The 13,238-nt window shown below is 41.3% G+C and overlaps 4 protein-coding genes across 11 annotated transcripts; 2 read left to right on the plus strand and 2 right to left on the minus strand.

The window, feature by feature from the left end:
* Positions 1–70: 70 nt before the first annotated feature.
* Positions 71–4,511, plus strand: LOC109596904 (tubulin glycylase 3B). 2 transcript variants are annotated; one of them, XM_020012507.2, is made up of 9 exons: positions 71–123; positions 179–211; positions 263–382; positions 439–1,169; positions 1,981–2,487; positions 2,537–3,021; positions 3,075–3,165; positions 3,226–3,650; positions 3,700–4,511. In XM_020012507.2, exons 1-9 carry the CDS (start codon positions 109–111, stop codon positions 4,410–4,412), a joined length of 3,120 nt encoding a protein of 1,039 aa, XP_019868066.1. In that variant the 5' UTR covers positions 71–108; the 3' UTR covers positions 4,413–4,511. The 2 variants fall into 2 exon arrangements, with proteins under 2 accessions (XP_019868066.1, XP_019868067.1); XM_020012508.2 differs by lacking the exon at positions 263–382 and having other exon boundaries at positions 88–123.
* A 178-nt stretch (positions 4,512–4,689) lies between these two features.
* On the minus strand, positions 4,690–8,151 carry LOC109596903 (UPF0430 protein CG31712). The gene is made up of 4 exons (XM_020012506.2): positions 7,868–8,151; positions 6,905–7,271; positions 5,089–5,172; positions 4,690–5,034 (listed from the first exon to the last, which is right to left on the minus strand). Exons 1-4 carry the CDS (start codon positions 8,023–8,025, stop codon positions 4,870–4,872), a joined length of 774 nt encoding a protein of 257 aa, XP_019868065.1. The 5' UTR covers positions 8,026–8,151; the 3' UTR covers positions 4,690–4,869.
* Positions 8,152–8,298: 147 nt separating this feature from the next.
* LOC109607974 (peptidyl-prolyl cis-trans isomerase NIMA-interacting 4) lies at positions 8,299–8,904 on the minus strand. Its single transcript, XM_049967033.1, has 2 exons — positions 8,681–8,904; positions 8,299–8,631 (listed from the first exon to the last, which is right to left on the minus strand). The coding sequence occupies exons 1-2, from the start codon at positions 8,748–8,750 to the stop codon at positions 8,318–8,320; spliced, it is 384 nt and encodes a 127-aa protein (XP_049822990.1). The 5' UTR covers positions 8,751–8,904; the 3' UTR covers positions 8,299–8,317.
* Positions 8,905–8,997: 93 nt separating this feature from the next.
* On the plus strand, positions 8,998–13,234 carry LOC109606469 (BTB/POZ domain-containing protein 6). 7 transcript variants are annotated; one of them, XM_049967028.1, is made up of 7 exons: positions 8,998–9,478; positions 9,561–9,765; positions 9,822–10,017; positions 10,140–10,393; positions 12,402–12,602; positions 12,656–12,841; positions 12,901–13,234. In XM_049967028.1, the coding sequence occupies exons 1-7, from the start codon at positions 9,213–9,215 to the stop codon at positions 13,138–13,140; spliced, it is 1,548 nt and encodes a 515-aa protein (XP_049822985.1). In that variant the 5' UTR covers positions 8,998–9,212; the 3' UTR covers positions 13,141–13,234. The 7 variants fall into 7 exon arrangements, with proteins under 7 accessions (XP_049822985.1, XP_049822987.1, XP_049822988.1 ...); XM_049967030.1 differs by having other exon boundaries at positions 9,822–9,987; positions 10,137–10,393; XM_049967031.1 differs by having other exon boundaries at positions 9,822–9,987.
* The last annotated feature ends 4 nt before the right edge of the window (positions 13,235–13,238 follow it).

Below are 13,238 nucleotides of genomic sequence, written 5' to 3' on the forward strand. Positions count from 1 at the left end.
ATTGATGATGATTGAAATACACACACGCAAAGCCACAGCAAAAATTTTCAAAAAACTGTCAATGTCACCGTTCGTAAATGTCAAATCATCGTACAAAATTCACGTAACATGAACAAAAAACAGGTTCGTCATGTCCCCCTTCAAATTATGCACAAGAGTTTTATTTGTAAATTTTTAGGAATACGCGGGAAAAAGATCTGTGGGGAAAAAGGTAAATTCCATTGAAAAACCGGAAGGAAATTGCTCAAAAAGTGTTTTTCAGGTTCGTATAGCTGAAGACACGGATTCGTCCATAATAATGGAACTGTGTGAGGAACTGCTTAACGCAGACTTGTCTTTGAGTGATGACAGCTCCAATATAGGCACATCAAACTCACTCAAAGTACAATTCATTGATAATTCAATTATTTATAAATCAATTTTGATTTTTGATTCTAGTCAATTGACGATATAGAAAACACACACGGTTCCAAAAGTAGTGACGACGAAGTGTGCACGAAGTGTTTAAAAAAAATTGCTTCCGATGATAGTGTTGAGGATGGTGACCAGGAGCAGGAGCACGTTGACTCGAAGAAGTGCGTCTCGGTGTTTTCGTCGTTGAACGAATCGACCGACGGTAAACGGGACAAGACCGCCAAAATAGGCGACACTAAGGATAAAACGTTCAGAAGCGTCAGACTCACCGTCAAAAACGACGAACACAACAACGACGAGAAAGCACCGGAAACGCCGGACGAGAATCGCGCCAAACTGACCGAAATACCCGAGGAGAACGAACCGAAACTGACGGACATAGCGGAGGAGAACGAGGATAAGCAACAACCGAGACAAAAGGAGCTCAGCAAAATGGAGAGCGAAAGCGAGATGAAGAAGCTGGAGTACGATCTCGTCAAGTATTCGTACGAGGACCACTTGGCGAAGGTGTCGAAGGAGATGCAGGCGGTGCTGAACGATCTGCGCGAGCACCTGATTAACCTGAACCAGCGTCGGAGTGGCGTTGAGGAGGAATCCTACACGAACGTTTTGTCACAGATCAAGGAGACCTACAGAACCAGCATCAAGAACTCGAAGATCAGACTGGCCACACCGGTCAGGACGCAGAAGAAGGACGAGAAACAGGTGAAGAAGAAGTCGCCTCCGAAGATAGTACCCGAATCCAAAACTCGCACGTACGTGTTACTCCTGCATACAACCTCTAAATTAACCGAACACTAGGTATTTAGACATTTCTCCTCCTTGTCTGAATGACAGCTCTTATCCTTCGTAGCAGGTGTGTTTCATACTAGCCACAGTTCCATCTAATCATCATATCTTGGTTGTCATACACTCTATCAAATTTAAGTCAGAACTGCTGGATGGTCACCCCAACACCTGTGTCAAATCATGAGAACCACATTATATTACCATTATTATGTCCAATAAATGAAAGGTACCACATGTGCCATTACACCTGGATCTTCAAACTAATCTAAGGGGACAAAAAATGCAGTATATTAGACCCCTGACCGACTAGACAATGTCTAACTTCAAAGAAATTAGATGGGTTACATGGGATGAGTTGCATCCTAAAGAACGCTTGTGGCAAGTGTATGAGGTTAAAATTTATTCACCTATTATATTGTTAATACAGTTTGGATCAGACTCCTTAAAAGGTCTGGCAGAAAGTATCTTGTCTTGGATAGAACTTGGAGTCATAGTAAAAGGGCTCCATCTACTTTTGTTGATTGAAATTTTTCTTCTTTAGGCAATCTTGAGGCATGCTAAACAAGTTGGTGATATATCATGATGTATGTCCATTTATTGTGATAAGCTGTATCTTGTGCTGCTTCTTCTGGTCATATTATAGCAACAGAACACTTCTAATACCACTTATTTTTTCGACAAACCTTTTGACATAAACTCATGATGTGTTCTATAAAGTGTCCTGTTAATTTTGGGATGGAGTTTATTTAGAAGGTTTGCAACCTGATTTTACTCCAGACAGGGCAAACGGATACCCAGCCTAGCCGAGTTGAAGGCCCGCGTGGACTTCGCAGTGCACCACCACAAGGTGTTCATGATACGTGGAAGATGGGACGCCATAAGGAACGCGTTGGTGCGCCGCGGCTGGATCGAGAAGCTGTACTTTCCCTCGTGCACCGGTGACGTCCGCCGTTTCATGAGCTACACCGTCACCGACCTGGCCAGCTACATGCGCATCGAGGACAAACGGCCCATAGTCCAGCGGGTGATTTGTTCCCGTTACTTGGGAGATCAGCCCGTCGATCTGTACTGGTCGGCGCACCACCAGTCCTTCACCAGCCAGAAGCAGCCGCTGGTGAACCGGTTCAGGAACGACGTGTTCTCGTACACGAACAAGGGCGGGTTGTGCGACGGGTCGCAGCAGGAGTACTGGTACAGGATTCCGGATGTGGCGGGGATGAACCATCCCAGGACCTACAGGGTTAACGACGACGAGGATAGGAAGAACTTCATTAAGGATTACAGGTCCATTTGAGCAATTAATCGGTGTTAGTTTTGAAGGTTTGTTTTGCAGGACGACGGCGGCCATTTCCTTGATAAAATGGGTTGTTAAAACTCACGAAAGTGGTGAACAAAAAATCCTGTCGCCCTCAGGCAAAATCTCCATAAATATGTTCGACTTCGCAGTGGCGGAATGTTACAAGTTCATCAAACGTAAAAAGCACCACGACATCGATTATCCGATTGTTGAGGCGACCGAAGGACAATGGAAAGTGTTCCTGGAAGCCTTCTCCAAAATCGTTTACATCGGAAACCATTTCAGGCAAGTCACACACGATCAATCTGAATCCGATATGGTTAAGAAAAGTAAGTTTTTGTTGAAGATTATTGGGGAGATTTTCCCTTATTTGCAAATGGATGGGCACATGAACTTGTGGATCCTCAAACCCATTAACAGTTGCATGGGAATTGGCATTAGTGTTTGTCGGGACATTAACAGGATCATGAACATTGTCCACGCCAACACCAAAAGAAGATATGTTGCGCAAAAATATATTGGTAAAATAATATAATAAAACCAAGGCATGTTTTACTTCTTCATTCACTTCCAGAACGTCCTTTCCTAATCCACAACACCAAGTTCGACATAAGGCAATGGTTCCTAATCAGCTGCTCAAATCCCTTAACAATTTGGATGTACAAGTAAGCCCCATGCATCCTGTAGCAACGAGCCAAACTCTTCCTTGGTCTTTCCTTTTTCAGATCCTGTTACTTGCGGTTCTGCTCCCAGACATACAACCTGAACTGGTTGCACGAATCGGTCCATTTGACCAACAATGCAGTGCAGAAACGATACATGCACAACATGCGGGACCTGACGCTGCCGTCGTACCTAATGTGGACGTCCCAACAGTTCCAAGATTACCTGTCCAACATCGGGTACCCGAAGGCGTTCAAGAACAGCATCTACCCGGCAATGAAGCAGTGCTTCACTGCGGCCGTGCTGATGTTGCAAAACAAAATGGACAAGAAAAACTTGAACAGCTTCGAACTGTACGGTGCTGACTACGTCGTGACCGAAGACTTCAACGCCTGGTTGATCGAGATAAACTCAAATCCGGCTTTGTTCAGTTCGACACCGATTACACGGGTCATGTGTCCTCAGGTTTTGGAAGACGTGATCAAAGGTACGTTTTTGCTGTTGGAAGTTTTCTTCTACTCAAGTTAATGTTTTAGTTGTTGTGGACCATCGGCGCAACCCCAAATCGCCGACCGGCAACTTCGAGTTGATTTACAAGCAGAAAGAGAAGGAGTACAGCAAAACTGCCCTGAAATTGCGGGTGTGTGGCAAGCCGGCGCCTCAAATGTCCCTGATCAACATGGTGGAAACGTTACCCTCCGTCGATTCGGTCATATCGGACGTCACGAAGACGTCGGGCACCGAAAAACGGTCCATGTCAGCGACCGAGAAACGCGAAAGTCCCACGAAGGAGATCGTGAGGACGAAGAGTGCGTTGGTCGATTTCGGCAAGGGGATGCGTGAGACGCTCGACAATCTGCAGAAGTTGATCAAGAGGGAGAAGGAGAAGCAGAACAACAAGAAGAGTACCGGCACCGAGACAGCCAAAACTAACGTCGGAGCGAAGGGCCACGACACGTACTGCAACGCTGTGGCGGATCAAAACGAGAAGGACGACGTTTCGATATCCACTACCTCGTTGCAAAAGCTGGAGATGATGACTAAGGGCAATCAGCTAACGGACGAGGAGCTAAGCAAAACCTTGAAGGAGTTTTTGCTCATGGTGCAAAAGGAAAAAGCTAAAAAGGCTAAAACTTCGAAGTCTTCGGATAAGGACTTGTTAGATGTATTTAAAGCTGTGCTTAGCAACTTAAAAAATGAAGGCAGGAAAGATTTTTTGCAAAAAATCAAACAGATCGGAGCGACATGAGCTTATTTCTTGTGCAGGTTGTTTATTACTTTAAAATATTTGTAAAACTTGATAACAGTAACTATAATGACATGATAAGAATAAAAACAATGTTTGAAATTACGTAATTTATTTGAGACAAGACAAGTGAGTTATAAATGATGTTTTAAACTTAATTTGGCCATAAATAAAACACGACACATTACTTAACATAATTTATATTAAATAAAGAAAATAGATTTTACCCAAAACACTTGGATATTCAAAATAAAAAGTTGGGATCAATAAAACGATCCTCTTCGTACAAAATGGTTGTTTATAATAAACAATCATACTTACACTATCCAAATATTAAAAATACAAGAGAAGCATTATCATATAATCCCTATAAAGTTACAATTGTTTTAATAAGTTTGCAACAATTTCATATCAACTAATCGAAGTCAGTCACTCACACACACACACACACACCACCGCACTAAATAACAGGTTTGAGGGAAAACGAGAGCTTGGGCCTCGAATTGTTCTTTCCGAGGATCTTTTTTTGCTCCTCCCTAGTCCGTTTCTCCTGCTCTTTCTTCAGCTTCTGCCTCTCCTCGTCCATTTTTCGTTGTTCTTCCACCATGGCCAGACGTTCTTCCGCCTAAAACCAACAACTATCGACCCAGACATCACTCATGGTAAACGGTAACATTACCAGTTTCTTCTGTGCCTCCTCGATTTTCCTCTGGTTCTCCTCTAATATCTTCTCCACCATTTCTTGTTTCCGCCTTTCTTCTTCCTATAAAACATTTTGTACAATCAGCAACAAGCCACACTTTTGTGCGTCCGTTCCTAGCTCTCTTTCACACCTCCAGTTGCTCACACAAAAACCTTAAATAAGTTACTTTTGTGGTGACAACTGAACACTGACAACCTGTTAAAAAGCGTGCCCCAAAAACGCCTTTCTGAACAAAAAACCGGACGATCTTGGGGCACATTTTTTAAGTCTGAAAAGGCTTGACGATTTTTGCCACATAAAAATTAAGGACAATCTTCAAACCTCCTCCTTGAGCCTGCAATCCTGTTTAATTTTAGGGTTGACTTTCACAGCTAGGCTTGGACCAAATCAGGTTCTTTTCCAAAAAAAAAGTAAATACAAATACAAATCCTGATCATTGAATGGAACTGATTATATTTTTTTTTTTTTGAAAACTTGTCTTAGGAGGTAAAAATATATATATTTATATAAAATAAAAAGATTTGATAATACCTGAGACGCGTGGTTATTGGCGTGTGTGCTCATCCAACAAATCGGCTACAACTGCATCCCAACAATTTTCTCACCTACGCTTCGCACATTGTTCACTGTCGAGACCCTTTAGACCTTTATTATTCAATCGCTAGCGGCTATTTTATCATACGGATTACAAAATATTAAACAGTGTCTTTTGTCTTTTTTTATTTAATTTTGTATGCAATTTTTTTCACACTGCTTTTTTGGAGATTCTTGAAAGTCTACGTTCTACCTGCCTGTTTTGCTTGTCTGTTATGTGTTACATTTTTATATGGATTTTTTTCGTGTTGTGTGCCCAATTTTTAACACTGTTGCTCTTTTGTGTGGTTTTTACTACATGTGTTTTACAGAGATTTATTACTATTTGTTTTGGGCTGCTTCAGCTAAATAATTTCTTACAATTTTTACAAGTATAATACAGGATGTCCCTTTACCCAGTGACCAAACTTTCCTCACTCAATAATTAAACAAGTGGTTTTAAAATACAATATAATCTTTGAAGTTAAGTTAGGTTAGGTTAGGCTAAGTTGGGTTAGGTATTCCCAACAATAATTTTATAATCAAAAATTATCTTTACTTGTTTTAAATGAATGTTTTAGCAAATTGTCATAAAAAATGGTTTATATAGAGAAGTGCCTGAACAAGACGTCATAAATAAAGTATTTTACTACGACCCATTAAGTTAGGTTAGGGACCCTGTAGACCATTGTTTGTATTTGTGAGGTTAAATCATTTAAATTGATTATACATTTAATAAATTCCTTGCAAATATTTAAATATCGAATGACGCAAAATGGAAGAGTACCATATTATCGCTAAATATTTGTGAGTGGACAATAAACCAGCTGACTAGATAAAACATAAAACAAATTTAGCTGAGACAACCCAAAATATTGAACGTAACTAGGTAATTTACAATATAAAACAAAATCGATTTTAAAATCTGCAACTTTATTATCACTTTCAAACGTCTTATATAATAAACTTGTTGTGTCCTCAACTCTAAAAAAACTAGCTAAAAAATCCACCGGTTTTATGTTGTACAAAGTAACAGAAAAACGGAATAGAAACAACAACGTCGGCGTGGCCGACAACCACAAAACTGTTACAAAACACGTGGAAACAATAAATAAGAAAAGCAAAAAAAATAAAAAATAAAAACAATGGTATACAGAGAAAATATACGGTATTAATTCGAGGATCAAACTGCGGCCGGCGGCCTGAACTGAACTCTTACCTCACGCCGTTTCTCTTCTTCGCGTTGCCGCTCACGACGCCGCTCCATGTCCTCCATCATCTGTCGCTCCATTATCCGCTTCGCCTCCTCCACCCGCTTCGTCACCTCGCGCTCTATTTCGTCCTTACGTTTTTCTAATTCCTCTTCGACCCTGCGGTTGACCAGCTCCTCGATACGTTTGGCGGTCGCCTCTTCGACGAGCCGCTGCTCCGCCTCTCTCTGACGCCTCTGCCGCTCCATCTCGGCCAGCCGCTCCACCTCGTCCATTTTGTGGGTGCGGGACGGTTTCTTCGCATGGCGCTCGCCCTTCGTCAGGTCGATGGACACCTCACTGCTGGTCGACGAAGACACCGAGTGGGAGCGTTTCCTTCAACGGTTTTGGGGAAAATTAGCCAACTTCTGATATGTTTACATCCATTAATTAATTAATCTACTACTTCATAATGTGTAAAATCCATTAAACATAGAATTTACAGTTCCCAATATGATTTACTATTACTTTTAGTTTAGTTTTAGACGATTTGTGTCGTATTTCTTTCTTCTATAACAGCTTGGACTGTGCATGGTAGATGTTTCCGTGTAATTTAATATTTGGCAAATGAACCATACGTAAATAACAGTATTTTTATTATAAAACTGATAATTCTCAAAATCATCTACATATACAATAGAAAGTACATTAAATTGAACTGATAGGATTTTATCAAAAAACCATTATCAAACCAGTCCAAAATTTCCACAATTGCTACGTATTTACAAGCCAACAATACACCATAAAAACATAAAAATCATTAGCTTCCTCATGAAATTGAATACAATAACAAATCCACTTCAATAGAATGCTTGTAACAGGAACAAAACTGTTCTTCCTCAAACAACGGTACTACAAAACCAGTCATTCAACTTTTCCACGCTCGCCAGAACTTTTCTCAGTTTCGCTTCTTCACTGTTTTTTTTTTCTACCTGCTTTTCGGGGCCCGTTCCTTCGGCTTGTCGATGATCTTGTACGTTTTGTTGTGCGAACTGGAACTCCTGTCCGATCGATCCCTCGACTTGCTGCGTTTGTGGTGTTTCTTGTGATGTTTCCTGGGCGTTCGGCTCCTCGATCTGCTGCGACCCATTTTATTTGACGTGCACGTTTTCGTTGAAGTTTGCTGAGGACGAACGACAAGACGAAACGCCAGCGGACGACCAAGATGTCATCAATGCGACTGTATTTGACAGTTGCGTGCCACGCATGCGCGCGGTCGTGTACCCGAGTTTGAGGAACTTTTAGTTTATTTTTGGTTTAGTTTTGAATTAAAAATTGATGTAATTTTTATTACAGTTAAGTACCAGGTGCAATAAAACAAACAAACTTGATGTTTTGATGGTATAATTAATAAGAAAACAACTTTTAAGAAATTATAAAATTTATTTTTTCCCTTCAACCATTATAATGTGATAACCAAACTTAGTTTTAACCGGGGGGTCCGTGTACACGGGGTTGTTGACTGACGAAACGGGTAAAGCAAAAGCGGCGTCCTGAAAAGGCCCCACCATTGAACCCCGAGTCATCCAACCCAAATCACCTCCTGATCGAGCTTTATCCTCACTGTAAGCGGCGGCCACTTCTGGAAACTTTTGCCCCGCTTTCAGTTTCTCTAAAGCTTCTAAACATTTGCCTTGCTTCTCGCACAGGATGTGGCGCACTTTTACCGCAGTCCCACCTTTTTTTTCTTTACCACCTACAAAGAAACGATAAATTTTATGATTTTGATGTGCTTGGAGTTATACCTTTATCCCCTGAGTCGTCGCTCTTTCCACCGCCTTTTGCGGGTTTGGCTGCTCCTTTTTTTGGTGGCATGTTTGTGACTATTTAAAAGGAACTTCGGGCGACAGTCACAATAACATTTTTATAGGTTAGAATAAGGATGAAATGGAACTACTCCAAGTAGTTTCATAAAATTGTATATTTATAATAATTTATACTTGCATAAATACCTTCTGTGGTTAACATTTTATTGAACATAAATCAATCGTGTAGCGCCCTTGATTATGCATTATAATTTTTAAAATTCCCACCATGACAGTGTGACCAGTCGGTGCGAAAACCACTGAAACCTGAAACGTCAAACCGTCGAAACGTCAAAGGAACAAAAATATTTACGTCTTAAGTGAAATAAAGCAAAGAACTGCCGCTGATTTCGCCAAAACTCCATCGCGGGGGAGTGACATGTGTCCAATTCGCCCAATCCAGTGATCGATATCGTTGAAACGGCATAACGAACCAAACCTGGTTATAAATAGTGCGTCGGTGCGTGAAAAAATGGGTTCTCCGCCTCCGCCCTGCGACTGGCAAACATCCCGGAAAATCGTCAAGGAACGCGGACAGTATTTGCTTGAAACGGGAATATGGAGCGATTGTCGCTTCATCGTGGGCATCGAACCCAACACGCAGATACTGGAGGGTCACAAATTGTTCCTGGCGATGTCCAGTCCGGTGTTCGAGGCTATGTTTTACGGGGGCATGGCCGAGAAGGATCCTATAGCCATCCTGGACGTTCAACCTGACGCTTTCAAAGCCCTGCTTGAGTGAGTATGGAATTGTTCTAGTTCTTACTATTAATTAGTTGCTTATTACATTTGAGTTTAATGCTAATATAATTTTTGCCAGGTATATTTACACAGACAAAATAAACTTGACATCATTCGATCAGGCATGTGAATTGTGTTATGGAGCGAAAAAGTACATGTTGCCTCACTTAGTGGAGGAATGCACGAAATATCTATGGTCAGATTTGTACCCTAAAAACGCCTGTCGTGCTTACGAGTTCGCCAAGCTCTTCGAGGAACCCATGTTAATGGATAAATGCATCAAAGTAAGTACTGTTGTTTCACCAAACAAGAAAGTGACTAATTAATGTGTGGTTTGTAGATAATTTGCAGCCAAACGCAGGAAGTGTTAAGCGAAAGCAGCTTCGACGACGTGGAACTCTCAACCATTTTAACCGTCATGGATCAGGACGAGCTGAACATCAATTCGGAATTGGAACTGTTCTCAGCGTTGACGCGCTACGCCGAGAAACACAATCACAGTTCAGGTGCGAAAGTACCTAGACTAGAGGGTATAGGTAATTGCGCTTTGTTTTTTACACTAATACAACCAGGTTTTCGTGACAGTTTGGACAAAACTAACAAAAGTCCACATTTAAAACTGAACCATTCAATACAACTTGATAAAAACTTTCAGCAGGCAGTTCATCGTTCGAAAACGCAACGGCGAATCGACCAACGATCCGCGACGCGATGATGAAAGTAAGATTTTTAACGTTGACACCCCAACAATTCGCTGACGGGCCGGCCCACTCCACCTTACTGACGCAGGCGGAGAAGTTCGCGATATTGATGAACATATGTTCGGAAACCGCCTCGGTTCCGATGCCAGACGGCTTCTCCACCTCCAAGATGCGGCGCAGGAAGCAGGACGCTTACATGGTGTCCAATGAGGTCAGTTTTTGAAATTTTAAATTTAGCAATTAGTTCAAATGTACCCTGCTTGTGGCTTAGTCAGTCGACTGCGTAGTTCTGGTGTGTTTGCTATGCGACATTGGGACTACCTGTTGTCATGTAGACACGTGTTGGCGCGAACTGTCAGTAACAGTTTAGTCATCAACTGGAGAAGTTTTGTGACGATGTTTTTTGTGAACGGTAAACGTAGATACTTGCAGCAGAATGAGCAACACAGTTTGTTAATGGATTTTGTTGAACGTGACGTTTTCGAAGACTGTCAGAAAAGTAATGGTGAAATTAAGGTCCATTTGCCAGTTCCTTTGCATAAACCATTTCCTATTTTAAAGGATGACATTTTGTTGGAGTTGCCAAAGGCCAAAGCGAAATATAAAGAAGAGCAGGCTAAATGTCAGGTTATTTATAAGAAGTATAAACAAAATATCATTCGAGAAAGATTTGGAAAAACTGAATACTTGCACATCCCCAAAGGTCTATTAAGATTTTACCAAATGAAGGATCCTGATCCAATGTTTGATTTTGACTATAATGCTTATTATACTGGTGGATTTTTGGAATGTTGCAGTATTGATGGTAAAACAGGTTTAATCAGGCCCAATTGCAAAAACAATTTGTGTGTTACCTTCTTGAATAAGTCAAAGAAAACACACAAAATTCCTTTCAAAACCAAAACATCTATTTATAATATTTTGGTCACAGAACATTATTTGGCAACCAGAGAAAAAAACTGCATTAGTATTATAGAAATAAATGACCTGAAGGAAGTCAATTTAAAACACACAATAGAACACAAATTGGGGTTTTTTGACGCAAAAATGCACAAAGATGAAACAAAGCTTGGCACCCTAACTATAGACCTAAGACTACAAGTAACAGACTTAACAACAGGTAAACACATGAGAACATTTGCATGCAACAAAGACAAGTTTGGCCAGTTCACATTCAGAGACACAAACACCTTTTATGCTGTGACTGGAAGGGAAATTTATCTTTTCGACCTGAGATCCAGAGATAGAAACGTGCACGACTTAAAATTGGGCGATTGTAACCCTCTTTGCAATCTAGTTTTGCACAACAACGATTTGTTTTTATCCTCCAGACATTATTTATTGAAAGCAGACACAAGAGATTTTGAAAATGTGGATTATTACTCACACGCTTTAAACTCGATGCCTTGTTACTTGCAAGTTTTACCTGAAAAATGTTTGGTGTGTTGTGCGGGTCAAAAAGAGACACAGAAATGTTTATACACTGGTTTGCCTTTGCCTCTTTCAATGCCCAGCTTAAAAAGGACGTTAAGAGAGTGTCGGCTTAGGAAAGACATACTTTTAAACTTTACCGTGGATGAACGCATCGACTATTCGATTGCCGGCCTAAAACTAGTGTTGGAAGACGACGAACCTGTCGTCTACTACAGTAATTCACTCGGGGAAATATTCAGGCAACAAATAGGGAGGAGCACTGACGACTGGGACGATGTGATTGAAAAATCCTCAGAGTTAATGCAGGAGTGGGTGGAGAATCTGCCTAAAAAGACGCCGGTGGTCAACGCCACTAACATAGCTGAAGCTGGGCGGTTGAGGTTCGCCCTGACCAGGGTCGAACCGTCCAGGAAGGCGTTTACGGCGCCAGGCAATGCGGGAAAGTTCCTGGAGGATTACGGGAAAAAGTATGATGTGGATAACATGGATGGGTTGGCCAAGGAGTTTATGAAGGTGTGGTTCGAAGACGAGGAAAGAGAGGATGAAAGGGAGAAGATCGCACCTGAGGAGCCCTACTTCAGCAAGGTCCACAACTGGATCCAAGGACAGGAATTCAACGACAACAGCTTTCACAGCTTCTTCGAATCTGATCATTCAAATCTCTGAATTATTATTTATAGTTTGTAAATATTATTATTTAGCAAGGCAAGGTAATAGTTGAAACAATTGAGGGTCTTTGTGGTTGTTACTTATGAGGTTTAATTAACAATTTTGTATTGTTACAGGCGGGGGCGACCTCCATGATCACATCGCGGGCATCGATGATCAAGTTCAACACCAAATTTATCGAGGGGGGCGTCGACACGACAAAAAAAATGTACTGTACGAGGCAAGTGTTGCGAATCACCGAGTGCATGAACACCAGCGTCTTGGACTGCGCCGTCACATTCACTTGCGACAAAAACATCTGCGTCTACGGAATACAAGTAACAATACTCATTAAAACCTCCACTCCATTCCACTGATGGTTTAATTTCAGGTACCCGCTCAGTTGCCCATGGACGATGATAAAGTGTCGAATTCTAATTATCCTGAACTGTTGTACGCACATTTATTGGACGCAGACGGCAGCAGGTTGACTTACACGCATTTCACAAGCAAAGTCGGCTATCGATCTCTCATAGAGATTTCGTTCAACCGCCCCGTTTATATACAACGAAATAAGGTGAACTTAAAACCAATCTCCCCTCCATAGTCAACACTAAAAATAACTTTGTTTTCCAGATATATAAAGTCGGGGTGGTCTTGAATAAGATAGGCTGTTACCCCATTGGAACGTATCCGCAGCAGTCGACAAGCAATGGGGTTTGTTTCATGTTCAGTCACAGACAATGTGCGGACTGCGTCAGGGACGGTCTCATAAGGTCGATTATTTTCTCGATGCCCTGCCAGAATCACAGCAACAACAATCCCAGTATTTCCGGTATACCTGGAGACCACAATAAGATGACAAACTTACTTTAAGATTATATGGTTTTTGTTTAGTTTTAAGTTTAACTATTGGCAACTTCTCGTAATTCATTGTTCATGACATTGTAAATACAGAATCTCTATAGAATCTA

Source organism: Aethina tumida, chromosome 4, assembly GCF_024364675.1.
Source record: "Aethina tumida isolate Nest 87 chromosome 4, icAetTumi1.1, whole genome shotgun sequence".
NCBI classification, from domain to species: domain Eukaryota; kingdom Metazoa; phylum Arthropoda; class Insecta; order Coleoptera; family Nitidulidae; genus Aethina; species Aethina tumida.